This window comes from Coturnix japonica, unplaced genomic scaffold (genome assembly GCF_054131305.1).
Source record: "Coturnix japonica strain WE unplaced genomic scaffold, WE-NBRP24 Scf058, whole genome shotgun sequence".
Classification (NCBI taxonomy): Eukaryota; Metazoa; Chordata; class Aves; order Galliformes; family Phasianidae; genus Coturnix; species Coturnix japonica.
In genome coordinates, this window is record NW_028188961.1 from 160,510 (window position 1) to 188,425 (window position 27,916).

General features: G+C 55.3%; 1 protein-coding gene across 2 annotated transcripts; it reads right to left on the minus strand.

Annotated features, from left to right (window-relative positions):
- Positions 1–1,803: 1,803 nt before the first annotated feature.
- LOC146751954 (uncharacterized) lies at positions 1,804–27,647 on the minus strand. Of its 2 annotated transcripts, XM_085533340.1 has the most exons (6): positions 27,366–27,647; positions 18,176–21,389; positions 14,600–14,772; positions 3,725–3,897; positions 3,582–3,635; positions 1,804–2,189 (listed from the first exon to the last, which is right to left on the minus strand). In XM_085533340.1, the coding sequence occupies exons 1-6, from the start codon at positions 27,600–27,602 to the stop codon at positions 2,123–2,125; spliced, it is 3,918 nt and encodes a 1,305-aa protein (XP_085389466.1). In that variant the 5' UTR covers positions 27,603–27,647; the 3' UTR covers positions 1,804–2,122. The 2 variants fall into 2 exon arrangements, 1 of the variants encoding a protein (XP_085389466.1); XR_014941091.1 differs by lacking the exon at positions 14,600–14,772.
- Between the last annotated feature and the right edge of the window lie 269 nt (positions 27,648–27,916).

Sequence of the window (27,916 nt, forward strand, 5' to 3'; positions counted from 1 at the left end):
GCCCCATAGAGAGGGTTCCCAGCCCCATAGAGAGGGTCCCAGCCCCATAGAGAGGGTCTCAGCCCCATAGAGAGGGTCTCAGCCCCATAGAGGGGGCCCCAGCCCCACATCGGGGGGTTCACAGCCCCATAGAGAGGGTCTCTGCCCCATAGAGATGGTCTCAGCCCCATAGATGGGATCCCAGCTCCATAGAGAGGGTCTCTGCCCCATAGAGATGGTCTCAGCCCCATAGATGGGATCCCAGCCCCATAGAGAAGGTCCAAGCCCCATAGAGAGGGTCTCTGCCCCATAGAGAGAGTCTCAGCCCCACATAGGGGGGATCCCAGCCCCACTGAGGGGGTCTCAGCCCCATAGAGAGGGTCTCTGCCCCACATAGGGGGGTCCCAGCCCCATATAGAGGTTCCCAACCCCATAGAAAGGGTCTCTGACCCATACAGAGAGTCTCAGCCCCACATAGGGGGGATCCCAGCCCCACTGAGGGGGTCTCAGCCCCATAGAGAGGTTCCCAGCCCCACATAATGGGGTCCCAGCCCCATATAGAGGTTCCCAGCCCCATAGAAAGGGTCTCTGACCCATAGAGAGAGTCTCAGCCCCACATAGGGGGGATCCCTACCCCAATGAGGGGGTCTCTGACCCACATAGGGGGGTCTCAGCCCCATAGAGAGGTTCCCAGCCCCACATAATGGGGTCCCAGCCCCATATAGAGGTTCCCAGCCCCATAGAAAGGGTCTCTGCCCCATAGAGAGGGTCTCAGCCCCTTAGAGACGGTCTCTGCCCCATAGAGGGGTTCCCAGCCCCATAGAGAGGGTTCCCAGCCCCATAGAGAGGGTCTCTGCCCCACATAGGGGGGATCCCAGCCCCATAGAGAGGGTCTCTGCCCCACATAGGGGGGTTTTCTGCCCCATAGAGAGGGTCTCAGCCCCATAGAGAGGGCCTCAGCCCCACAGATGGGATTCCAGCCCCATAGAGAGGGTCTCTGACCCATACAGAGAGTCTCAGCCCCATATAGGGGGGATCCCAGCCCCACTGAGGGGGTCTCAGCCCCATAGAGACGGTCTCTGCCCCACATAGGGGGGTCTCAGCCCCATAGAGAGGTTCCCAGCCCCACATAATGGGGTCCCAGCCCCATATAGAGGTTCCCAGCCCCATAGAGAGGGACCTCAGCCCCATAGAGAGGGTCTCTACCCCACTGATGGGGGTCTTCTGCCCCATAGAGAGGGTCTCTGCCCCACATAGGGGGGTTTTCCGCCCCATAGATGGGATCCCAGCCCCATAGAGAGGTTCCCAGCCCCATAGAGGGGGTCTCAGCCCCATAGAGAGGGTCTCTGCCCCACATAATGGGATCCCAGCCACATAGAGAGGATCTCAGCCCCATAGATGGGATCCCAGCCCCATAGCGAAGGTCCCAGCCCCATAGATCCGGTCCCAGCCCCATAGATCCGGTCCCATCCCCATCTATGGGGCTCAATGAGCTTCGGCCGCCATCTTGGTTCTGCCATCCCGGAAGTGACGGCCGGAAGTTGGGGGGGGGGGGAACACCACGTGACGGGAAGCCAGACCGGAAGCGGGTGGGGGCGGGATCACGTGACAGGAAGTAAGGGGGGGGGGAAGAAGAGAAGCGATTGGTTGAGCAGACCGGAAGTGGGCGGGACTTGACAAAGGGGAGACGAGCTGTGATAGGGCAGCGGGACCGGAAGTGGATGGACCACGTGATCGGGATGCGGAAGTTAAACCGGAAGTGTGTGTGAGGTGGGGGCGGCCATCTTGGAAAGCAGAGGGTCAATGGGGGGGGGGGGGTCGGTCTCATGAATATTAATGATTTATTCAAATCGAATGAGCGTGATTATGCAAATAGAGCAGCCTGGCTGCAGCCAATGGGATTGAAGGGGGTTGGGAGTGGGCGGGGCTTCCTTTTTGGCCACGCCCCCCCCCCCCCCAGGTCGCAGTGATTTGAAGTGATTTGATTGGCGGATCCAACCGACTCTCCTCGACCAATCAGAGGCGTCGCTGCCGTTACTTCGGCCAATCAGAACGCGGGCCCGGCCCGCAGTCCAATCAGAAGCATCTTGGCGTCGTTTGGCCAATCAGAAGTGGAGTTTCCGTGACTTCAGCCAATCAGAACTCAGTCCTCGTCGAAGGTCAGGGTGCGACGCAGGCGCCCCATTGATGTGGGGCTGCCATTGGGGGGGCTGTGGGGAGACAGGGGGCAGATCTATGGGGCAGGGATATGGGGTATCTATAGGGCAGCTATGGGGTAGCTATGGGGTCTCCATGGGGCAGCTATGGGGTCTCTATGGGGCAGCTATGGGGCAGGGTTATAGGGCAGGGCTATGGGGCAGCTATGGGGTATCTATGGGGCAGCTATGGGGTATCTATGGGGCAGCTATGGGGTATCTATGGGGCAGGGATATGGGGTATCTATAGGGCAGCTATGGGGTAGCTATGGGGTCTCCATGGGGCAGCTATGGGGTCTCTATGGGGCAGCTATGGGGTGTCTATGGGGCAGCTATGGGGCAGGGTTATAGGGCAGGGCTATGGGGCAGCTATGGGGTATCTATGGGGCAGCTATGGGGTATCTATGGGGCAGCTATGGGGTATCTATGGGGCAGGGTTATAGGGCAGGGTTATAGGGCAGCTATGGGGTCTCTATGGGGTATATATGGGGTCCCTATGGGGCAGCTATGGGGCAGGGTTATAGGGCAGGGCTATGGGGCAGCTATGGGGCAGCTATGGGGCAGATGTGGGGCAGCTATGGGGTCTCTATGGGGTATCTATGGGGCAGTTATGGGGCAGATGTGGGGTATCTATGGGGCAGATATAGGGCAGGGCTATGGGGCAGCTATGGGGCAGCTATGGGGCAGCTATGGGGCAGGGTTATAGAGCAGGGCTATGGGGCAGCTATGGGGTATCTATGGGGTATCTATGGGGCAGCTATGGGGTATCTATGGGGCAGCTATGGGGTATCTATGGGGCAGGGTTATAGGGCAGGGTTATAGGGCAGCTATGGGGTCTCTATGGGGTATATATGGGGTCCCTATGGGGCAGCTATGGGGCAGGGTTATAGGGCAGGGCTATGGGGCAGCTATGGGAGCACTATGGGGTATCTATGGGGTATCTATGGGGCAGCTATGGGGCAGCTATGGGGTGTCTATAGGGCAGGGTTATAGGGCAGGGCTATGGGGCAGCTATGGGGCAGATGTGGGGCAGCTATGGGGCAGTTATGGGGCAGATGTGGGGTGTCTATGGGGTATCTATGGGGCAGGGTTATAGGGCAGGGCTATGGGGCAGCTATGGGGCAGATGTGGGGTATCTATGGGGTATCTATGGGGCAGATATGGGGCAGATGTGGGGCAGCTATGGGGTGTCTATGGGTCACTATGGGTCTCTATGGGCCTCTATAGGGCAGCTATGGGTCTCTATGGGTCACTATGGGTCTCTATGGGGCAACTATGGGTCACTATAGGGCTCTATGGGGCAGCTATGGGGTATCTATGGGGCAACTATGGGTCACTATAGGGCTCTATGGGTCTCTATGGGGTACCTATGGGGTGTCTATGGGGCAGCTATGGGGCAGCACTCACCTCAATGGCTCCCCGCGATGCCGTGGGGTGTCTATGGGGCCGAAGGTTGTGGGGCTGCATGGGAACAATGGGGTCAATCTATGGGGCTTGGGGGTGGGTCCACGCTATGGGGCAGCGCCCCACATCTGCCCCATAGATCTCACCTCCAATGGGGGCTGTGGCCCCACGGCGCCTCGTCCTCCTCCTCTTCCTCTTCTTCATCCCATGGGTCGATGTGGGGCCGGAGGGGGCTGTGGGGTGGGGTGATAGGGGAGCTCTGCCCCATAGCCCAGCCCCATAGCGAGGCCCACAGGTGCCATAGGGCGGCCATGCAGCTCTGGATGGGGAGGGAGGAGGGAAAGTGTGGGGTGATGTGGGGCTGCTATGGGGGGAGTTATGGGGCTGGGGGGTGATGTGGGGCTATGGGGCAGGTTATGGGGCAGGCTATGGGGCAGCTATGGGTCACTATAGTTCTCTATGGGGGCAGCTATGGGTCTCTATGGGTCTCTATAGGGCAGCTATGGGTCTCTATGGGGCTGCTATGGGGCAGGCTATGGGGCAAGCTATGGGGCAGGCTATGGGCTGCTATGGGGCAGGCTATGGGTTGCTATGGGGCAGGCTATGAGGCAGGCTATGGGTCACTATAGGTCTCTATGGGGCAGCTATGGGTCTCTATGGGTCTCTATGGGGCAGCTATGGGTCTCTATGGGTCTCTATGGGACTCTATGGGTCTCTATGGGGCAGCTATGGGTCTCTATGGGGCAGCTATGGGGCAGGCTATGGGTGACTATAGGTCTCTATGGGGCAGCTATGGGTCACTATAGGGCTCTATGGGTCTCTATGGGGCAGCTATGGGTCTCTATGGGGCAGCTATGGGTCACTATAGGGCTCTATGGGTCTCTATGGGGCAGCTATGGGTCTCTATGGGGCAGCTATGGGGCAGGCTATGGGTGACTATAGGTCTCTATGGGGCAGCTATGGGTCTCTATGGGACTCTATGGGTCTCTATGGGGCAGCTATGGGTCTCTGTGGGGCAGCTATGGGTCACTATAGGGCTCTATGGGTCTCTATGGGGAAGCTATGGGTCTCTATGGGTCTCTATAGGGCAGCTATGGGTCTCTATGGGGCTGCTATGGGGCAGGCTATGGGGCAAGCTATGGGGCAGGCTATGGGCTGCTATGGGGCAGGCTATGGGTTGCTATGGGGCAGGCTATGAGGCAGGCTATGGGTCACTATAGGTCTCTATGGGGCAGCTATGGGTCTCTATGGGTCTCTATGGGGCAGCTATGGGTCTCTATGGGTCTCTATGGGACTCTATGGGTCTCTATGGGGCAGCTATGGGTCTCTATGGGGCAGCTATGGGGCAGGCTATGGGTGACTATAGGTCTCTATGGGGCAGCTATGGGTCACTATAGGGCTCTATGGGTCTCTATGGGGCAGCTATGGGTCTCTATGGGGCAGCTATGGGTCACTATAGGGCTCTATGGGTCTCTATGGGGCAGCTATGGGTCTCTATGGGGCAGCTATGGGGCAGGCTATGGGTGACTATAGGTCTCTATGGGGCAGCTATGGGTCTCTATGGGACTCTATGGGTCTCTATGGGGCAGCTATGGGTCTCTGTGGGGCAGCTATGGGTCACTATAGGGCTCTATGGGTCTCTATGGGGAAGCTATGGGTCTCTATGGGTCTCTATAGGGCAGCTATGGGTCTCTATGGGGCTGCTATGGGGCAGGCTATGGGGCAAGCTATGGGGCAGGCTATGGGCTGCTATGGGGCAGGCTATGGGTTGCTATGGGGCAGGCTATGAGGCAGGCTATGGGTCACTATAGGTCTCTATGGGGCAGCTATGGGTCACTATAGGGCTCTATGGGTCTCTATGGGGCAGCTATGGGTCACTATAGGGCTCTATGGGTCTTTATTGGGCAGCTATAGGTCTCTATGGGGCAGCTATGGGGCAAGCTATGGGTGACTATAGGTCTCTATGGGGCAGCTATGGGTCACTATAGGGCTCTATGGGTCTCTATGGGGCAGCTATGGGTCTCTATGGGGCAGCTATGGGGCAGGCTATGGGTGACTATAGGTCTCTATGGGGCAGCTATGGGTCAATATAGGGCTCTATGGGTCTCTATGGGGCAGCTATGGGTCTCTATGGGTCTCTATGGGGCAGCTATGGGTCACTACAGGGCTCTATGGGTCTCTATGGGGCAGCTATGGGTCTCTATGGGTCTCTATGGGTCAGCTATGGGTCTCTATGGGTCTCTATGGGGCAGCTATGGGGCAGCTATGGGTCTCTATGGGTCTCTATGGGTCTCTATGGGGCAGCTATGGGTCTCTATGGGTCTCTATAGGGCAGCTATGGGTCTCTATGGGTCAGTCTATGGGTCTCTATGGGTCAGTCTATGGGTCTCTATGGGTCTCTATGGGTCTCTATGGGTCTCTATGGGTCTCTATGGGTCTGACCTGTATGATGCTGGCCCCCCTCCTGAGCCCCACATCCAATAGCCGGCTATAGGGCCGCTATGGGTCAGTCTATGGGTCTCTATGGGTCTCTATGGGTCTCTATGGGGCTGCTATGGGTCTCTATGGGTCTCTATGGGTCTCTATGGGTCTCTATGGGTCTGACCTGTATGATGCTGGCCCCCCTCCTGAGCCCCACATCCAATAGCCGGCTATAGGGCTGCTATGGGTCAGTCTATGGGTCTCTATGGGTCTCTATGGGGCAGCTATGGGTCTCTATGGGTCTCTATGGGTCTCTATGGGTCTCTATGGGTCTGACCTGTATGATGCTGGCCCCCCTCCTGAGCCCCACATCCAATAGCCGGCTATAGGGCCGCTATGGGTCAGTCTATGGGTCTCTATGGGTCTCTATGGGTCTCTATGGGTCTCTATGGGTCTGACCTGTATGATGCTGGCCCCCCTCCTGAGCCCCACATCCAATAGCCGGCTATAGGGCCGCTATGGGTCAGTCTATGGGTCTCTATGGGTCTCTATGGGTCTCTATGGGTCTCTATGGGTCTGACCTGTATGATGCTGGCCCCCCTCCTGAGCCCCACATCCAATAGCCGGCTATAGGGCCGCTATGGGTCAGTCTATGGGTCTCTATGGGTCTCTATGGGTCTCTATGGGTCTCTATGGGTCTCTATGGGTCTCTATGGGTCTCTATGGGTCTCTATGGGGCAGCTATGGGTCTCTATGGGTCTCTATGGGTCAGTCTATGGGTCTCTATGGGTCTCTATGGGTCTCTATGGGTCTCTATGGGTCTCTATGGGTTTCTATGGGGCAGCTATGGGTCTCTATGGGTCTCTATGGGTCAGTCTATGGGTCTCTATGGGTCAGTCTATGGGTCTCTATGGGTCTCTATGGGTCTCTATGGTTCTGACCTGTATGATGCTGGCCCCCCTCCTGAGCCCCACATCCAATAGCCGGCTATAGGGCCGCTATGGGTCAGTCTATGGGTCTCTATGGGTCTCTATGGGTCTCTATGGGTCTCTATGGGTCTCTATGGGTCTCTATGGGTCTCTATGGGTCTGACCTGTATGATGCTGGCCCCCCTCCTGAGCCCCACATCCAATAGCCGGCTATAGGGCCGCTATGGGTCAGTCTATGGGTCTCTATGGGTCTCTATGGGTCTCTATGGGTCTCTATGGGTCTCTATGGGTCTCTATGGGTCTCTATGGGTCTCTATGGGTCTCTATGGGTCTGACCTGTATGATGCTGGCCCCCCTCCTGAGCCCCACATCCAATAGCCGGCTATAGGGCCGCTATGGGTCAGTCTATGGGTCTCTATGGGTCTCTATGGGTCCCTATGGGTCCCTATGTGTCTCTATGGGTCTCTATGGGTCTCTATGGGTCTCTATGGGTCAGTCTATGGGTCTCTATGGGTCTCTATGGGTCTCTATGGGTCTCTATGGGTCTCTATGGGTCAGTCTATGGGTCTCTATGTGTCTCTATGGGTCTCTATGGGTCAGTCTATGGGTCTCTATGGGTCTCTATGGGTCTGACCTGTATGATGCTGGCCCCCCTCCTGAGCCCCACATCCAATAGCCGGCTATAGGGCCGCTATGGGTCAGTCTATGGGTCTCTATGGGTCTCTATGGGGCAGCTATGGGTCTCTATGGGTCTCTATGGGTCTCTATGGGTCTCTATGGGTCTGACCTGTATGATGCTGGCCCCCCTCCTGAGCCCCACATCCAATAGCCGGCTATAGGGCCGCTATGGGTCAGTCTATGGGTCTCTATGGGTCTCTATGGGTCTCTATGGGGCAGCTATGGGTCTCTATGGGTCTCTATGGGTCAGTCTATGGGTCTCTATGGGTCTCTATGGGGCAGCTATGGGTCTCTATGGGTCTCTATGGGTCTCTATAGGGCAGCTATGGGTCTCTATGGGTCTCTATGGGTCTGACCTGTATGATGCTGGCCCCCCTCCTGAGCCCCACATCCAATAGCCGGCTATAGGGCCGCTATGGGTCAGTCTATGGGTCTCTATGGGTCTCTATGGGTCTCTATGGGTCTCTATGGGTCTCTATGGGTCTCTATGGGTCTCTATGGGTCTGACCTGTATGATGCTGGCCCCCCTCCTGAGCCCCACATCCAATAGCCGGCTATAGGGCCGCTATGGGTCAGTCTATGGGTCTCTATGGGGCAGCTATGGGTCTCTATGGGTTTCTATGGGGCAGCTATGGGTCTCTATGGGTCTCTATGGGTCAGTCTATGGGTCTCTATGGGTCTCTATGGGTCTCTATGGGTCAGTCTATGGGTCTCTATGGGTCTCTATGGGTCTCTATGGGTCTCTATGGGTCTCTATGGGTCTCTATGGGTCTCTATGGGTCTGACCTGTATGATGCTGGCCCCCCTCCTGAGCCCCACATCCAATAGCCGGCTATAGGGCCGCTATGGGTCAGTCTATGGGTCTCTATGGGTCTCTATGGGTCTCTATGGGTCTCTATGGGTCTCTATGGGTCTCTATGGGTCTCTATGGGTCTGACCTGTATGATGCTGGCCCCCCTCCTGAGCCCCACATCCAATAGCCGGCTATAGGGCCGCTATGGGTCAGTCTATGGGTCTCTATGGGTCTCTATGGGTCTCTATGGGTCTCTATGGGTCTGACCTGTATGATGCTGGCCCCCCTCCTGAGCCCCACATCCAATAGCCGGCTATAGGGCCGCTATGGGTCAGTCTATGGGTCTCTATGGGTCTCTATGGGTCTCTATGGGTCTCTATGGGTCTGACCTGTATGATGCTGGCCCCCCTCCTGAGCCCCACATCCAATAGCCGGCTATAGGGCCGCTATGGGTCAGTCTATGGGTCTCTATGGGTCTCTATGGGTCAGTCTATGGGTCTCTATGGGTCCCTATGGGTCTCTATGGGTCTCTATGGGGCAGCTATGGGTCTCTATGGGTCTCTATGGGTCTGACCTGTATGATGCTGGCCCCCCTCCTGAGCCCCACATCCAATAGCCGGCTATAGGGCCGCTATGGGTCAGTCTATGGGTCTCTATGGGTCAGTCTATGGGTCTCTATGGGTCTCTATGGGTCTCTATGGGTCTCTATGGGTTTCTATGGGTCTCTATGGGTCTCTATGGGTCTCTATGGGTCTGACCTGTATGATGCTGGCCCCCCTCCTGAGCCCCACATCCAATAGCCGGCTATAGGGCCGCTATGGGTCAGTCTATGGGTCTCTATGGGTCTCTATGGGTCTCTATGGGTCTCTATGGGTCAGTCTATGGGTCTCTATGGGTCTCTATGGGTCTCTATGTGTCTCTATGGGTCTCTATGGGGCAGCTATGGGTCTCTATGGGTCTCTATGGGTCAGTCTATGGGTCTCTATGGGTCTCTATGGGGCAGCTATGGGTCTCTATGGGTCTCTATGGGTCTGACCTATATGATGCTGGCCCCCCTCCTGAGCCCCACATCCAATAGCCGGCTATAGGGCCGCTATGGGTCAGTCTATGGGTCTCTATGGGTCTCTATGGGGCAGCTATGGGTCTCTATGGGTCTCTATAGGGCCGCTATGGGTCAGTCTATGGGTCTCTATGGGTCTCTATGGGGCAGCTATGGGTCTCTATGGGTCTCTATGGGTCTCTATGGGTCTCTATGGGTCTCTATGGGTCTGACCTGTATGATGCTGGCCCCCCTCCTGAGCCCCACATCCAATAGCCGGCTATAGGGCCGCTATGGGTCAGTCTATGGGTCTCTATGGGTCAGTCTATGGGTCTCTATGGGTCTCTATGGGTCTCTATGGGTCTCTATGGGTTTCTATGGGTCTCTATGGGTCTCTATGGGTCTCTATGGGTCTGACCTGTATGATGCTGGCCCCCCTCCTGAGCCCCACATCCAATAGCCGGCTATAGGGCCGCTATGGGTCAGTCTATGGGTCTCTATGGGTCTCTATGGGTCTCTATGGGTCAGTCTATGGGTCTCTATGGGTCTCTATGGGTCTCTATGGGTCTCTATGGGTCTCTATGGGGCAGCTATGGGTCTCTATGGGTCTCTATGGGTCAGTCTATGGGTCTCTATGGGTCTCTATGGGGCAGCTATGGGTCTCTATTGGTCTCTATGGGTCTGACCTGTATGATGCTGGCCCCCCTCCTGAGCCCCACATCCAATAGCCGGCTATAGGGCCGCTATGGGTCAGTCTATGGGTCTCTATGGGTCTCTATGGGTCTCTATGGGTCTCTATGAGTCTCCAAGGGTCTCTATGGGTCTCTATAGGGCAGCTATGGGTCTCTATGGGTCTCTATGGGTCTCTATAGGGCAGCTATGGGTCTCTATGGGTCTCTATGGGTCTGACCTGTATGATGCTGGCCCCCCTCCTGAGCCCCACATCCAATAGCCGGCTATAGGGCCGCTATGGGTCAGTCTATGGGTCTCTATGGGTCTCTATGGGTCTCTATGGGTCAGTCTATGGGTCTCTATGGGTCTCTATGGGTCTCTATGGGTCTGACCTGTATGATGCTGGCCCCCCTCCTGAGCCCCACATCCAATAGCCGGCTATAGGGCCGCTATGGGTCAGTCTATGGGTCTCTATGGGTCTCTATGGGTCTCTATGGGTCTCTATGAGTCTCCAAGGGTCTCTATGGGTCTCTATAGGGCAGCTATGGGTCTCTATGGGTCTCTATGGGTCTCTATAGGGCAGCTATGGGTCTCTATGGGTCTCTATGGGTCTGACCTGTATGATGCTGGCCCCCCTCCTGAGCCCCACATCCAATAGCCGGCTATAGGGCCGCTATGGGTCAGTCTATGGGTCTCTATGGGTCTCTATGGGGCAGCTATGGGTCTCTATGGGTCTCTATAGGGCCGCTATGGGTCAGTCTATGGGTCTCTATGGGTCTCTATGGGGCAGCTATGGGTCTCTATGGGTCTCTATGGGTCTCTATGGGTCTCTATGGGTCTCTATGGGTCTGACCTGTATGATGCTGGCCCCCCTCCTGAGCCCCACATCCAATAGCCGGCTATAGGGCCGCTATGGGTCAGTCTATGGGTCTCTATGGGTCTCTATGGGTCTCTATGGGTCTCTATGGGTCTCTATGGGTCTCTATGGGTCTCTATGGGTCTGACCTGTATGATGCTGGCCCCCCTCCTGAGCCCCACATCCAATAGCCGGCTATAGGGCCGCTATGGGTCAGTCTATGGGTCTCTATGGGTCTCTATGGGTCTCTATGGGTCAGTCTATGGGTCTCTATGGGTCTCTATGGGTCTCTATGGGTCTGACCTGTATGATGCTGGCCCCCCTCCTGAGCCCCACATCCAATAGCCGGCTATAGGGCCGCTATGGGTCAGTCTATGGGTCTCTATGGGTCTCTATGGGTCTCTATGGGTCTCTATGGGTCTCTGTGGGTCTCTATGGGTCTCTATGGGTCTGACCTGTATGATGCTGGCCCCCCTCCTGAGCCCCACATCCAATAGCCGGCTATAGGGCCGCTATGGGTCAGTCTATGGGTCTCTATGGGGTTTCTATGGGTCTCTATGGGTCTCTATGGGTCTCTATGGGTCTCTATGGGGCAGCTATGGGTCTCTATGGGTCTCTATGGGTCTCTATGGGTCTCTATGGGTCTCTATGGGTCTCTATGGGTCTCTATGGGTCTGACCTGTATGATGCTGGCCCCCCTCCTGAGCCCCACATCCAATAGCCGGCTATAGGGCCGCTATGGGTCAGTCTATGGGTCTCTATGGGTCTCTATGGGTCTCTATGGGTCTCTATGGGTCTCTATGGGTCTCTATGGGTCTGACCTGTATGATGCTGGCCCCCCTCCTGAGCCCCACATCCAATAGCCGGCTATAGGGCCGCTATGGGTCAGTCTATGGGTCTCTATGGGTCTCTATGGGTCTCTATGGGTCTCTATGGGTCTCTATGGGTCAGTCTATGGGTCTCTATGGGTCTCTATGGGGCAGCTATGGGTCTCTATGGGTCTCTATGGGTCTCTATGGGTTTCTATGGGTCTCTATGGGTCTCTATGGGTCTCTATGGGTCTGACCTGTATGATGCTGGCCCCCCTCCTGAGCCCCACATCCAATAGCCGGCTATAGGGCCGCTATGGGTCAGTCTATGGGTCTCTATGGGTCTCTATGGGTCTCTATGGGTCTCTATGGGTCTCTATGGGTCTGACCTGTATGATGCTGGCCCCCCTCCTGAGCCCCACATCCAATAGCCGGCTATAGGGCCGCTATGGGTCAGTCTATGGGTCTCTATGGGTCTCTATGGGGCAGCTATGGGTCTCTATGGGTCTCTATGGGTCTCTATGGGTCTCTATGGGTCTCTATGGGTCTCTATGGGTCTGACCTGTATGATGCTGGCCCCCCTCCTGAGCCCCACATCCAATAGCCGGCTATAGGGCCGCTATGGGTCAGTCTATGGGTCTCTATGGGTCTCTATGGGTCAGTCTATGGGTCTCTATGGGTCTCTATGGGTCTCTATGGGTCTGACCTGTATGATGCTGGCCCCCCTCCTGAGCCCCACATCCAATAGCCGGCTATAGGGCCGCTATGGGTCAGTCTATGGGTCTCTATGGGTCTCTATGGGGCAGCTATGGGTCTCTATGGGTCTCTATGGGTCTCTATGGGTCTCTATGGGTCTCTATGGGTCTGACCTGTATGATGCTGGCCCCCCTCCTGAGCCCCACATCCAATAGCCGGCTATAGGGCCGCTATGGGTCAGTCTATGGGTCTCTATGGGTCTCTATGGGTCTCTATGGGTCTCTATGGGTCTCTATGGGTCTCTATGGGTCTGACCTGTATGATGCTGGCCCCCCTCCTGAGCCCCACATCCAATAGCCGGCTATAGGGCCGCTATGGGTCAGTCTATGGGTCTCTATGGGTCTCTATGGGTCTCTATGGGTCTCTATGGGTCTCTATGGGTCTCTATGGGTCTGACCTGTATGATGCTGGCCCCCCTCCTGAGCCCCACATCCAATAGCCGGCTATAGGGCCGCTATGGGTCAGTCTATGGGTCTCTATGGGTCTCTATGGGTCTCTATGGGTCTCTATGGGTCTCTATGGGTCAGTCTATGGGTCTCTATGGGTCTCTATGGGGCAGCTATGGGTCTCTATGGGTCTCTATGGGTCTCTATGGGTTTCTATGGGTCTCTATGGGTCTCTATGGGTCTCTATGGGTCTGACCTGTATGATGCTGGCCCCCCTCCTGAGCCCCACATCCAATAGCCGGCTATAGGGCCGCTATGGGTCAGTCTATGGGTCTCTATGGGTCTCTATGGGTCTCTATGGGTCTCTATGGGTCTCTATGGGTCTGACCTGTATGATGCTGGCCCCCCTCCTGAGCCCCACATCCAATAGCCGGCTATAGGGCCGCTATGGGTCAGTCTATGGGTCTCTATGGGTCTCTATGGGGCAGCTATGGGTCTCTATGGGTCTCTATGGGTCTCTATGGGTCTCTATGGGTCTCTATGGGTCTCTATGGGTCTCTATGGGTCTGACCTGTATGATGCTGGCCCCCCTCCTGAGCCCCACATCCAATAGCCGGCTATAGGGCCGCTATGGGTCAGTCTATGGGTCTCTATGGGTCTCTATGGGTCAGTCTATGGGTCTCTATGGGTCTCTATGGGTCTCTATGGGTCTGACCTGTATGATGCTGGCCCCCCTCCTGAGCCCCACATCCAATAGCCGGCTATAGGGCCGCTATGGGTCAGTCTATGGGTCTCTATGGGTCTCTATGGGGCAGCTATGGGTCTCTATGGGTCTCTATGGGTCTCTATGGGTCTCTATGGGTCTCTATGGGTCTGACCTGTATGATGCTGGCCCCCCTCCTGAGCCCCACATCCAATAGCCGGCTATAGGGCCGCTATGGGTCAGTCTATGGGTCTCTATGGGTCTCTATGGGTCTCTATGGGTCTCTATGGGTCTCTATGGGTCTCTATGGGTCTGACCTGTATGATGCTGGCCCCCCTCCTGAGCCCCACATCCAATAGCCGGCTATAGGGCCGCTATGGGTCAGTCTATGGGTCTCTATGGGTCTCTATGGGTCTCTATGGGTCTCTATGGGTCTCTATGGGTCTCTATGGGTCTGACCTGTATGATGCTGGCCCCCCTCCTGAGCCCCACATCCAATAGCCGGCTATAGGGCCGCTATGGGTCAGTCTATGGGTCTCTATGGGTCTCTATGGGTCTCTATGGGTCTCTACAGGGCAGCTATGGGTCTCTATGGGTCTCTATGGGGCAGCTATGGGTCTCTATGGGTCTCTATGGGTCAGTCTATGGGTCTCTATGGGTCTCTATGGGTCTCTATGGGTCTCTATGGGTCTGACCTGTATGATGCTGGCCCCCCTCCTGAGCCCCACATCCAATAGCCGGCTATAGGGCCGCTATGGGTCAGTCTATGGGTCTCTATGGGTCTCTATGGGTCTCTATGGGTCTCTATGGGTCTCTATGGGTCTCTATGGGTCTGACCTGTATGATGCTGGCCCCCCTCCTGAGCCCCACATCCAATAGCCGGCTATAGGGCCGCTATGGGTCAGTCTATGGGTCTCTATGGGTCTCTATGGGTCTCTATGGGTCTCTATGGGTCTCTATGGGTCTCTATGGGTCTGACCTGTATGATGCTGGCCCCCCTCCTGAGCCCCACATCCAATAGCCGGCTATAGGGCCGCCATCTTGCCGCCCTCCTCATGGGCTCCGTCCTCAATAGGGATCCCGCCGTGGGGCGGCGCCGTGGGTCAGGATCCAACATGGCCGACAGCAACGGGACCAGGTCCGGGGGGAGAGCTGTGGGGTGGAATATGGATCCTATAGGGCCCCATAGGGACATAATGGGACCCTATAGGGACCCTATAGAGATATAGGGCCCCATGGGGACCCCATAGGGACCCCATAAGGACACATTGGGACCCCATAGGGACCCCATAGGGACACAATGGAGCCCTATAGAGACCCTATAGGGATCCCATAGGGAGACATTGGGTCCCCATAGGGACCCCATAGAGATATAGGGATCCTATAGGGACCCCATAGGGAGATATAGGGCCCCATAGGGAGACACTGGGGCCCCATAGGGAGATACAGGGTCCCCATAGGGACCCCATAGAGATATAGGGATCCTATAGGGACCCCATAGAGATACAGGGACCCCATAGGGAGATATAGGGACCCCATAGGGAGATATAGGGACCCCATAGAGATATAGGGACCCCATAGGGAGACACTGGGACCCCATAGGGAGATATAGGGAGCCCATAGGGAGCCCATAGAGATATAGGGACCCCATATGGACCCCATAGGGAGATATAGGGACCCCATAGAGATATAGGGACTCCATAGGGAGATATAGGGACCCCATAAAGATATAGGGACCCCATAGGGACCCCATAGAGATATAGGGACCCCATAGGGAGATATAGGGACCCCATAGAGATATAGGGACCCCATAGGGACCCCATAAGGAGATATAGGGACCCCATAGAGATATAGGGACCCCATAAGGAGATATAGGGAACACATAGGGAGATATAGGGACCCCATAGAGATATAGGGACCCCATAGGGAGATATAGGGACCCCATAGAGATATAGGAACCCCATAGGGAGATATAGGGACCCCATAGAGATATAGGGACTCCATAGGGAGATATAGGGACCCCATAGAGATATAGGGACCCCATAGGGAGATATAGGGACCCCATAGAGATATAGGGACTCCATAGGGAGACATTGGGACCCCATAGGAAGATATAGGGACCCCATAGAGATATAGGGACCCCATAGGGACCCCATAGAGATATAGGGACCCCATAGGGAGATATAGGGACCCCATAGAGATATAGGGACCCCATAGAAACCCCATATAGATATAGGGACCCCATAGAGATAAAGGAACCCCATAGGGACCCCATAGAGATATAGGGACCCCATAGGGAGATATAGGGACCCCATAGAGATATAGGGACCCCATAGGGAGATATAGGGACCCCATAGAGATATAGGGACTCCATAGGGAGATATAGGGACCCCATAAAGATATAGGGACCCCATAGGGACCCCATAGAGATATAGGGACCCCATAGAGATATAGGGACCCCATAGAGATATAGGGACCCCATAGGGACCCCATAAGGAGATATAGGGACCCCATAGGGAGATATAGGGACCCCATAGGGACCCCATAGAGATATAGGGACCCCATAGGGAGATATAGGGACCCCATAGAGATATAGGGACCCCATAGGGACCCCATAGGGAGATATAGGGACCCCATAGAGATATAGGGACCCCATAGAGATATAGGGACCCCATAGGGAGATATAGGGACCCCATAGGGACCCCATAGAGATATAGGGACCCCATAGGAAGATATAGGGACCCCATAGGGAGATATAGGGACCCCATAGAGATATAGGGACCCCATAGAGAGATATAGGGACCCCATAGAGATATAGGGACCCCATAGGGACCCCATAGAGATATAGGGACCCCATAGGGAGATATAGGGACCCCATAGAGATATAGGGACCCCATAGGGAGATATAGGGACCCCATAGAGATATAGGGACCCCATAGGGATATAGGGACCCCATAGAGAGATATAGGGACCCCATAGGGAGATATAGGGACCCCATAGAGATATAGGGACCCCATAGGGATATAGGGACCCCATAGAGAGATATAGGGGCAGATTGGGATCCCATAGAGATATAGGGACCCAATGGGACCCAATAGAACCCAATGGGACCCAATGGCACCCAATAGGACCCAATGGGGCCCAATGGCACCCAATGGAACCCAATGGGACCCAATAGAACCCTATGAGACCCAATGGCACCCAATGGGACCCAATGGAACCCAATGGGACCCAATGGAACCCAATGGGACCCAATGGCACCCAATGGAACCCAATGGCACCCAATAGGACCCAATGAAACCCAATGGCACCCAATGGGACCCAATAGGACCCAATGGGACCCAATGGCACCCAATGGAACCCAATGGGACCCAATAGGACCCAATGGGACCCAATGGCACCCAATGGAACCCAATGGGACCCAATGGGACCCAATGGAACCCAATGGCACCCAATGGGACCCAATGGGACCCAATGGGACCCAATGGAACCCAATGGCACCCAATGGAACCCAATGGGACCCAATGGGACCCAATGGCACCTAATGGAACCCAATGGCACTCAATGGAATCCAATGGGACCCAATGGGACCCAATGGAACCCAATGGAACCAAATGGCACCCAATGGAACCCAATGGCACCCAATGGGACCCAATGGCACCCAATGGGACCCAATGGAACCCAATGGAACCCAATAGGACCCAATGGGTCTCAATGGGACCCAATGGAACCCAATAGGACTCAATGGGACCCAATGGAACCCAATGGGACCCAATGGAACCCAATGAGACCCAATAGGACTCAATGGGACCCAATGGAACCCAATGGGACCCAATGGAACCCAATGAGACCCAATAGGACTCAATGGGACCCAATGGAACCCAATGGGACCCAATGGGACCCAACAGCACCCAATAGGACTCAATGGAACCCAATGGAACCCAATGGGACCCAATAGGACTCAATGGGACCCAATGGAACCCAATGGGACCCAATGGAACCCAATGGGACCCAATGGGACTCAATGGGACCCAATGGCACCCAATAAGACCCAACAGCACCCAATAGGACCCAATGGAACCCAATGGAACCCAATGGGACCCAATAGGACTCAATGGGACCCAATGGAACCCAATGGGACCCAATGGAACCCAATGGGACCCAATGGAACCCAATGAGACCCAATAGGACTCAATGGGACCCAATGGAACCCAATGGGACCCAATGGGACCCAATAAGACCCAACAGCACCCAATAGGACTCAATGGAACCCAATGGAACCCAATGGGACCCAATGGCACCCAATGGGACCCAATAGAACCCAATGGGACCCAATGGAACCCAATGGGACCCAATGGAACCCAATGAGACCCAATAGGACTCAATGGGACCCAATGGAACCCAATGGGACCCAATGGGACCCAATAAGACCCAACAGCACCCAATAGGACTCAATGGAACCCAATGGAACCCAATGGGACCCAATGGCACCCAATGGGACCCAATAGAACCCAATGGGACCCAATGGAACCCAATGGCACCCAATGTGACCCACCTTTTATAAGGCACAGTGGCAGCCTCCCCCGTTTGATGTCCGCCCACGTGTCCCCGTCGGTCGCCAGCTCCCCCAGCGCCACCTCGGCCACCGTCAGCCCCAGGCTGAACACGTCCGCCATCATGGCCGCCTCCTCTGCCTCCCCCGCCATCATGGCCGCCACTTCCGGTGTCATGGCTGCCACTTCCGGTGTCATGGCTGCCACTTCCGGTGTCATGGCCGCCATTTCCTGTGTCATGGCTGCCACTTCCGGTGTCATGGCCGCCATTTCCTGTGTCACGGCAGTCACCTCCGGTGTCATGGCCGCCATTTCTGGCATCCTGGCCGCCATTTTTTGTGTCATTGCCACCATTTCCGGTGTCATTGCCGCCATTTTTTGTGTCATTGCTGCCACTTCCGGTGTCATGGCCGCCATATTTGGTGTCATTGCTGCCACTTCCGGTGTCATGGCCACCATTTCCAGCATCCTGGCCGCCATTTTTTGCGTCATTGCCGCCATTTCCGGTGTCATGGCCGCCATATTTGGTGTCATGGCCGCCACTTCCGGTGTCATGGCCGCCTCCTCTGCATCCCCCGCCATCATGGCCGCCATTTCCGGTGTCATGGCCGCCATTTTTGGTGTCATGGCCGCCATATCTGGTGTCATGGCCGCCACTTCCTGTGTCATGGCTGCCACTTCCGGTGTCATGGCCGCCATTTTTGGTGTCATGGCTGTCATTTCCGGTTTGATGCCCGCCATTTTGGGTGTCATGGCCGCCACTTCCGGTGTCATGGCTGCCACTTCCGGTGTCATGGCCGCCATTTCTGGTATCATGGCCGCCTCCTCTGCCTCCCCCGCCATCATGGCCACCATTTTTGGTGTCATGGCCGCCATATTTGGTGTCATGGCTGCCATTTTTGGTGTCATGTCCGCCACTTCCTGTGTCATGGCCGCCACTTCCGGTGTCATGGCCGCCATTTTTGGTGTCATTGCTGCCACTTCCGGTGTCATGGCCGCCATTTTTGGTGTCATGGCTGCCACTTCCTGTGTCATGGCCGCCATTTTTGGTGTCATGGCCGCCACTTCTGGTGTCATGGCCGCCATTTTGGGTGTCATGGCCGCCACTTCCGGTGTCATGGCTGCCACTTCCGGTGTCATGGCCGCCATTTCTGGTGTCATGGCCGCCACTTCCGGTGTCATGGCTGCCACTTCCTGTGTCATGGCCGCCATTTCTGGCATCCTGGCCGCCATTTTTTGTGTCATTGCCACCATTTCCGGTGTCATGGCCGCCATTTTTTGTGTCATGGCTGCCACTTCCGGTGTCATGGCCGCCATTTCCGGCATCCTGGCCGCCATTTTTTGCGTCATTGCCGCCATTTCCGGTGTCATGGCCGCTATATTTGGTGTCATGGCTGCCACTTCCGGTGTCATGGCCGCCTCCTCTGCATCCCCCGCCATCATGGCCGCCATTTCTGGTGTCATTGCTGCCACTTCCGGTGTCATGGCCGCCATTTCTGCCGTCATGGCCGCCATATTTGGTGTCATGGCTGCCACTTCCGGCGTCATGGTCGCCACTTCCTGTGTCATGGCCGTCATTTTTGGTGTCATGGCCATTACTTCTGATGTCATGGCCGCCATATTTGGCGTCATGGCCGCCATTTCTGGTGTCATGGCTGCCACTTCCTGTGTCATGGCCGCCATTTCTGGTATCATGGCCGCCATTTCTGGTGTCATGGCCGCCATTTTTGGTGTCATGGCTGCCACTTCCGGTGTCATGGCCGCCATTTTCGCCATCATGGCCGTCATTTCTGGTGTCATGGCTGCCACTTCCGGTGTCATGGCCGCCATCTTGACCCTAATGTCCTCCATTTCTGGCACCATCTTGGGCCTCAAGGCCTCCATTTCCTCCCCCATCACTTCCGGTCTCCCAGCCGCCATCTTGTCCTTTGTGTCCTCCATTTCCTCTGCCATCACTTCCAGCCTCTCAGCCGCCATCTTGTCCCTCATGTCCTCCATTTCTGGCTCTATTACTTCCGGTGTCATGGCTGCCATCTTGGATCTCATGTCCTCCATTTCCAGTTCCATCACTTCCAGTCTCTCAGCCGCCATCTTGGGTCTCATGGCCGCCATCTTGGACCTCGAGGCCTTCATTTCCTCCCCCATCACTTCCGGTCTCCTGGCCGCCATCTTGGGCCTCATGGCCGCCATCTTGGGCCTCAAGGCCTCCATTTCCGGCTCCATCACTTCCGGTCTCTCAGCCGCCATCTTGGATCTCATGGCCGCCATCTTGGGCCTCAAGGCCTCCATTTCCGGCGCCATCTTGGCCCTCACGTCCTCCATTTCCTCCTCCATCACTTCCGGTCTCCTGGCTGCCATCTTAGCCCTCAAGGCCTCCATTTCCTTCCCCATCACTTCTGGTCTCTCAGCCGCCATCTTGGGCCTCATGGCTGCCATCTTGGGCCTCAAGGCCTCCATTTCCGCCGCCATCTTGGTCCTCAAGGCCTCCATTTCCGCCGCCATCTTGGATCTCATGGCCTCCATTTCCGGCTCCATCACTTCCTGTCTCATGTCGGCCATCTTGGATCTCATGTCCGCCATCTTGGACCTCGAGGCCTCCATTTCCGGTTCCATCACTTCCTGTCTCATGTCGGCCATCTTGGATCTCATGTCCGCCATCTTGGATCTCATGTCCGCCATCTTGGGCCTCAAGGCCTCCATTTCCTCCTCCATTACTTCCGGTCTCCTGGCGGCCATCTTGGGCCTCAAGGCCTCCATTTCCGGCGCCTCATACCTCCCCCCTCCCCCCCCTCCCCCCCCCCCAAAATCCCCTAACAAACACCTCCCCCCCCCATCCAACAACACGTTGCTGGGCTTCACGTCCCCGTGCGCCATCTTGGCCCTATGGAGACCCCACAAAGCCCCCAATAAATCCCACAGATAAGCCCTCAACCTCCAGCCCCACATGGGCTGCCTCCATTGAGTCCCATTGCCTCTCTGTCTCCCCCTAGTGGCCGGGTGGGGTATTGCTAAGCTGCCCCATTCACACAGCTGGATCTGGAGGTAGAAGTGCCCCCTTTCTTCCCACGCAGCCCATAATCGGACGCAGTTCTGGTTCCGACCCGCTTTGATATGGCGGATGGCTTCCAGATAAGCCCGGTGCCGGTCCGACGGGCCGCGGAATGGACGGATGGTTCGTTTCAAGGCGTAAAGGCGGCCGTCAACCAGGCTGCGCACCTATAAGTGGGGTAATAATTGAGTCTATGGGGCTCTATGGGGTCCCTATGCAACTCTATGGAGTCTCTATGGGGCTCTATAGGTCTCTATTGGCCTCTATGGGGCAGTATGGGGTCCCTATGGGGCAGTATGGGGTCCCTATGCTGTCTATGGGGCTCTATGGGGATCTATGGGCTCTGTGGGACAATATGGGGCTCTATCAGGTATCTATGGGGCTCTATGAGGTCTCTATTTGGCTCTAGGGGGCTCTATGGGGTTCTATGGGGTGTCTATGAGGCTCTATGGGGTCTCTATGGGGCACTATGGGGTGTCTATGGGGCAATATGGGCCACTATGGGTCTCTATGGGGCTCTATGGGGCAATATGGGTCACTATGGGGTATCTATGGGGCTCTATGAGGTCTCTATGGGGTCTATGGGGCTCTATGGGTGTCTATGGGGTCTCTATGGGGCAGTATGGGGTCCCTATGAGGTCTCGGTGGGGTCGATGGGGCTCTATGGGGTGTCTATGGGGCTCTATGGGTCTCTATGGGGCTCTATGGGGTGTCTATGGGGCTCTATGGGGTCTCTATGGGGCTCTATGGGGTCTCTATGGGGCAACATGGGCCACTATGGGGTATCTATGGGGCACTATGGGGTCTCTATGGGTGTCTACGGGGTCTCTATGGGGCTCTATGGGGTGTCTATGGGGCTCTACGGGTCTCTATGGGGCTCTATGGGGCTCTATGGGGTCTCTATGGGGCTCTATGGGGCTCTATGGGGTGTCTATGGGGCTCTATGGGGTGTCTATGGGGCTCTATGGGGTGTCTATGGGGCTCTATGGGATCTCTCTGGGGCGCGGAATGGACGGATGGTTCGTTTCAAGGCGTAAAGGCGGCCGTCAACCAGGCTGCGCACCTATAAGTGGGGGGAAAATAGGGGTTATGGGGCACTATGGGGCAATATGGTGTGTCTATGGGGCTCTATGGGGCTCTATGGGGCTCTATGGGGTCTCTATGGGGTCTACGGGGCTCTATGGGTGTCTATGGGGTCTCTATGGGGCAGTATAGGGTCCCTATGAAGTCTCAATGGGGTCTATGGGGATCTCTGGGGTGTCTATAGGGCACTATGTGTGTCTATGGGGCTCTATGGGGCAATATGGGTCACTATGGGGTATCTATAGGGCTCTATGGGGTCTCTATGGGGTTCGATGGGAATCTATAGGGCTCGGTAGGGCTCTATGGGGTGTCTATGGGATTCTTTGGGGCTCTATGGGGTCTCTTTGGGGCTCTATGGGTATCTATGGGGCTCTATGGGGTGTCTATGGGGCTCTATGGGGTATCTATGGGTCTCTATGGGTCTCTATGGGGTGTCTATGGGGCTCTATGGGGTGTCTATGGGGCTCTATGGGTCTCTATGGGGTGTCTATGGGGCTCTATGGGGTGTCTATGCAGCTCTATGGGGCTCTATGGGGTGTCTATGGGTCTCTATGGGGCTCTATGGGGTGTCTATGGGTCTCTATGGGTCTCTATGGGGCTCTATGGGGCTCTATGGGGCTCTATGGGTGTCTATGGGGCTCTATGGGGTGTCTATGGGGCTCTATGGGATCTCTCTGGGCCGCGGAATGGACGGCTGGTTCGTTTCAAGGCGTAAAGGCGGCCGTCAACCAGGCTGCGCACCTATAAGTGGGGTAATCATTGAGTCTATGGGGCTCTATGGGGCTCTATGGGGAGCAATTGGGTATATGTGGCTCTATGGGGGCTCTATGGGGTTCTGTGGGGTGTCTATGAGGCTCTAAGGGGCTCTATGGGGGGCAGAGGGGCAATACGAAGCAGTATGGGGTCTCTATGGGGCTCTATGGTGCTCTGTGGGGCTCTATTGGGTATCTATGGGGCTCTATGGGGTGTCTATTTGGCTCTATGGGGCTCTATTGGGTCTCTAGGGTCTCTATGGGGCTCTATGGGGTCTCTATGGGGCAGTATGGGGTCCCTATGGGAAACTATAGGGCTCTGTGGAGCACTATGGGGTCTCTATGCGGCTCTATGGCGTCTCTATGGGGCTCTATGGGGTTCTATGGGGGGCAGGAGGGCAATATGGGTCCCTATAGGGCACTATGTGTGTCTATGGGGCTCTATGGGGCAGTATGGGATCTCTATGGGGCAGTATGGGGTCCCTATGGGTTCTATGGGGTATCTATGGGGCTCTATGGGGTCTCTATGGGGTGTCTATGGGACTCTATGGGTCTCTATGGGGCAGTATCGGGGCCCTATGAGGTCTTGATGGGGTCTATGGGATCCCTATGGGGTGTCTATGGGGCTTTATGGGGCTCTATAGGGTTCTATGGGGCTCTATGGGGTTCTATGGGTTGTCTATGGGGCTCTGTGGGCCACTATGGGGTGTCCATGGAGCTCTATGGGCTACTATGGGGTGTCTGTGGGGCTCTATGGGGCTCTATGGAGCTCTATGGGGCTCTATGGGGTATCTATGGGTCTCTATGGGGCTCTATGGGGTGTCTATGCGGCTCTATGGGGCAATATGGGGTCTCTATAGGGTTCTATGGGGCTCTATGGGGTCTATGGGGCTCTATGGGGCAGTATGGGGTCTCTATGGGGCAGTATGGGGTCCCTATGGGTTCTATGGGGTATCTATGGGGCTCTATGGGGTGTCTATGGGGCAATATGGGCCACTATGGGGTGTCTATGGGGCTCTATGGCACAATATGGGTCACTATGGGGTATCTATGGGGCTCTATGGGCCTCTATGGGTCTCTATGGGGCTCTATGGGGTGTCTATGGGGCTCTATGGGTGTCTATGGGGCTCTATGGGGTGTCTATGGGGCTCTATTGGGTCCCTATAAGGTCTATGGAGCTCTATGGGGCTCTATGTGTTGTCTATGGGGCTCTATGGGGTCTCTATGGGTGTCTATGGGTGTCTATGGGATCCCTATGGGGGGTCTATGGGGCTCTATGGGGTCTCTATGGGGTTCTATGGAGCTCTATGGGGCTCTATAGGGTTCTATGGGTCTCTATGGGGTATCTATGGGGCTTTATGGGGTGTCTATGGGGCTCTATGGGGTCTCTATGGGGCTCTATGGGGTCTCTACAGGGGGCAGGGGGATGCTGTGGAGCTCTGTGCGGTGTCTATGGGGCTCTGTGGGTCACTATGGGGTGTCTATGGGGCTCTATGGGGCTCTATGGGGTGTCTATGGGTCTCTATGGGGCTCTATGGGGTCTCTATTTGGCTCTATGGGGTCTCTATTTGGCTCTATGGGGCTCTATGGGGCTCTATGGGGTGTCTATGGGGCTCTATGGAGTGTCTATGGGTCTCTATGGGGCTCTATGGGGTCTCTATGGGGCTCTATGGGTCTCTATGGGGCTCTATGGGGTCTCTATGGGGTGTCTATGGGGCTCTATGGGGTGTCTATGGGGCTCTATGGGGTCTCTATGGGGTCTATGGGGTGTCTATGGGGCTCTATAAGGCTCTATGGGGTGCCTATGGGTCTCTATGGGGCTCTATGGGTCTCTATGGGGTCTATGGAGTGTCTATGGGGCTCTATGGGGCAATATGGGTCACTATGGGGTATCTATAGGGCTCTATGGGGTCTCTATGGGGTTCTATGGGAATCTATAGGGCTCGGTAGGGCTCTATGGGGTATCTATGGGATTCTTTGGGGCTCTATGGGGTCCCTTTGGGGCTCTATGGGTATCTATGGGTCTCTATGGGGCTCTATGGGATGTCTATGGGGCTCTATGGGGTGTCTATGGGGCTCTATGGGGCTGTATGGGGTGTCTATGGGGCTCTATGGGGCAATATGGGTCTCTATGGGGCTCTATGGGGTCTATGGAGTGTCTATGGGGCTCTATGGGGCAATATGTGTCACTATGGGGTATCTATAGGGCTCTATGGGGTCTCTATGGGTCTCTATGGGGCTCTATGGGGTGTCTATGGGGTTCTATGGGGTGTCTATGGGGCTCTATGGGGCTCTATGGGGTGTCTATGGGGCTCTATGGGGCAATATGGGTCTCTATGGGGCTCTATGGGGCAATATGGGTCACTATGGGGTCCCTATGGGTCTCTATGGGGTGTCTATGGGGTCTCTATGGGGCTCTATGGGGTATCTATGGGTCTCTATGGGGTATCTATGGGGCTCTATGGGGTATCTATGGGGATCTATGGGGTGTCTATGGGGTATCTATGGGGATCTATGGGGTGTCTATGGGGCGCTATGGGACTCTATTGGGTCTGTATGGGGTTCAGTGGGGTCTGTATGGGACAATATGGGTCACTATGGGGTCCCTATGGGTCTCTATGGGGCTCTATGGGTTCTCAATGGGGCAATATGGGGCACTGTGGATTGTCTATGGGGCTATATTGGGGGCAGGGACGCAATATGGGGCTCTATGGGGTCTCTGTGGGTCTCTATGGGGTCTCTATAGGGCAATATGGGGCACTGTGGGTCCCTATGGGTCTCTATGGGCTCTATGGGTCCCTATGGAGTCTCTATGGGGCAATATGGGGCCGTATGGGGTCCCTATGGTTCACTATGGGGTCCCACCCCACACCCCATAGCCCCATATGACCCCATAAGCCCCCATATCCCCCCATATAACCCCATATAACCCCATATAATCCCGTATAACCCCATATCACCCCATATAACCCCATATAACCCCATATCCCCCCATATCCCCCCATATAACCCCATATAACCCCATATAACCCCATATCCCCCCATATAACCCCATATCCCCCCATATAACCCCATATAACCCCATATCCCCCCATATAACCCCATATCCCCCCATATAACCCCATATAACCCCATATCCCCCCATATCCCCCCATATAACCCCATATAACCCCATATCCCCCCATATCCCCCCATATAACCCCATATAACCCCATATCCCCCCATATAACCCCATAGAACCCCATATAACCCCATATAACCCCATATAACCCCATATAACCCCATATAACCCCATATCCCCCCATATAACCCCATATAACCCCATATCCCCCCATATAACCCCATAGAACCCCATATCCCCCCATATAACCCCATATAACCCCATATAACCCCATATAACCCCATAGAACCCCATATAACCCCATATAACCCCATATAACCCCATATAACCCCATATCCCCCCATATCCCCCCATATCCCCCCATATAACCCCATATAACCCCATATAACCCCATATAACCCCATATAACCCCATATAACCCCATATCCCCCCATATAACCCCATATCCCCCCATATAACCCCATATAACCCCATATAACCCCATATAACCCCATATAACCCCATATCCCCCCATATAACCCCATATAACCCCATATAACCCCATATATCCCCATATACCCCCATATAACCCCATATCCCCCCATATAACCCCATATAACCCCATATAACCCCATATAACCCCATATCCCCCCATAGAACCCCATATAACCCCATATAACCCCATATCCCCCCATATAACCCCATATAACCCCATATCCCCCCATATCCCACCATATAACCCCATATAACCCCATATAACCCCATATAACCCCATATAACCCCATATCCCCCCATACATCCCCATATCCCCCCATAGAACCCCATATAATCCCATATCCCCCCATATAACCCCATATAACCCCATATAACCCCATATCCCCCCATATCCCCCCATATCCCCCCATATAACCCCATATAACCCCATATAACCCCATATAACCCCATATAACCCCATATAACCCCATATCCCCCCATATAACCCCATATCCCCCCATATAACCCCATATAACCCCATATAACCCCATATAACCCCATATAACCCCATATCCCCCCATATAACCCCATATAACCCCATATAACCCCATATATCCCCATATACCCCCATATACCCCCATATAACCCCATATAACCCCATATCCCCCCTATATAACCCCATATAACCCCATATAACCCCATATATCCCATATCACCCCATATCACCCCATAACCTTATACACGGTCCCATAGGATCCCTTTCCCAGCGGCCCTATAAGTTGGAAGCACTGTTGGATGGAGTTCCCCTCCTTTTTAGGGTCGTACAGTCTCTTATGGGGCAGCCCCATAGATCCTTGTGGGGCCGCCACGCAATGGGGTTCCCTGCCCCACACATCTATGGGGCGCTGCAGGAGCCGGCTCCGGTTATGGGGTCGAATGGGACGTTGTGGGGTTGGGGGGGGGACGGACATTTGGGATCTATGGGGGAGAAATAGGGGGTGAGGGCCCCATAACCCCATAACTTGGCCCCATAGTCCCATATAGACCCATAACCCCATATAGACCCATATGGCCCCATAACCCCGTATGGCCCCATATAGCCCCATAACCCCATATAGACCCATAACCCCATATAGACCCATAACCCGGCCCCATATGGCCCCATAACCCCATATAGACCCATAACCCCATAACTTGGCCCCATAACTTGGCCCCATAACCCCATATAGCCCCATAACCCCATAACCCAGCCCCATAACCCAGCCCCATAACCCCATATGGCCCC

What these genes read in the sequence shown, in the direction of transcription:
- LOC146751954 (XM_085533340.1), bottom strand. Translation starts at nt 27,602, where the DNA reads ATGTCCGTCCCCCCCCCAACCCCACAACGTCCCATTCGACCCCATAAC. An exon ending in CCTATGGGACCGTGTATAAG is followed by an intron (nt 21,390 to 27,365) that starts GTTATGGGGTGA and finishes CCCCACTTATAG; the next exon opens with GTGCGCAGCCTGGTTGACGG. An exon ending in GCCACTGTGCCTTATAAAAG is followed by an intron (nt 14,773 to 18,175) that starts GTGGGTCACATT and finishes TCCACCCCACAG; the next exon opens with CTCTCCCCCCGGACCTGGTC.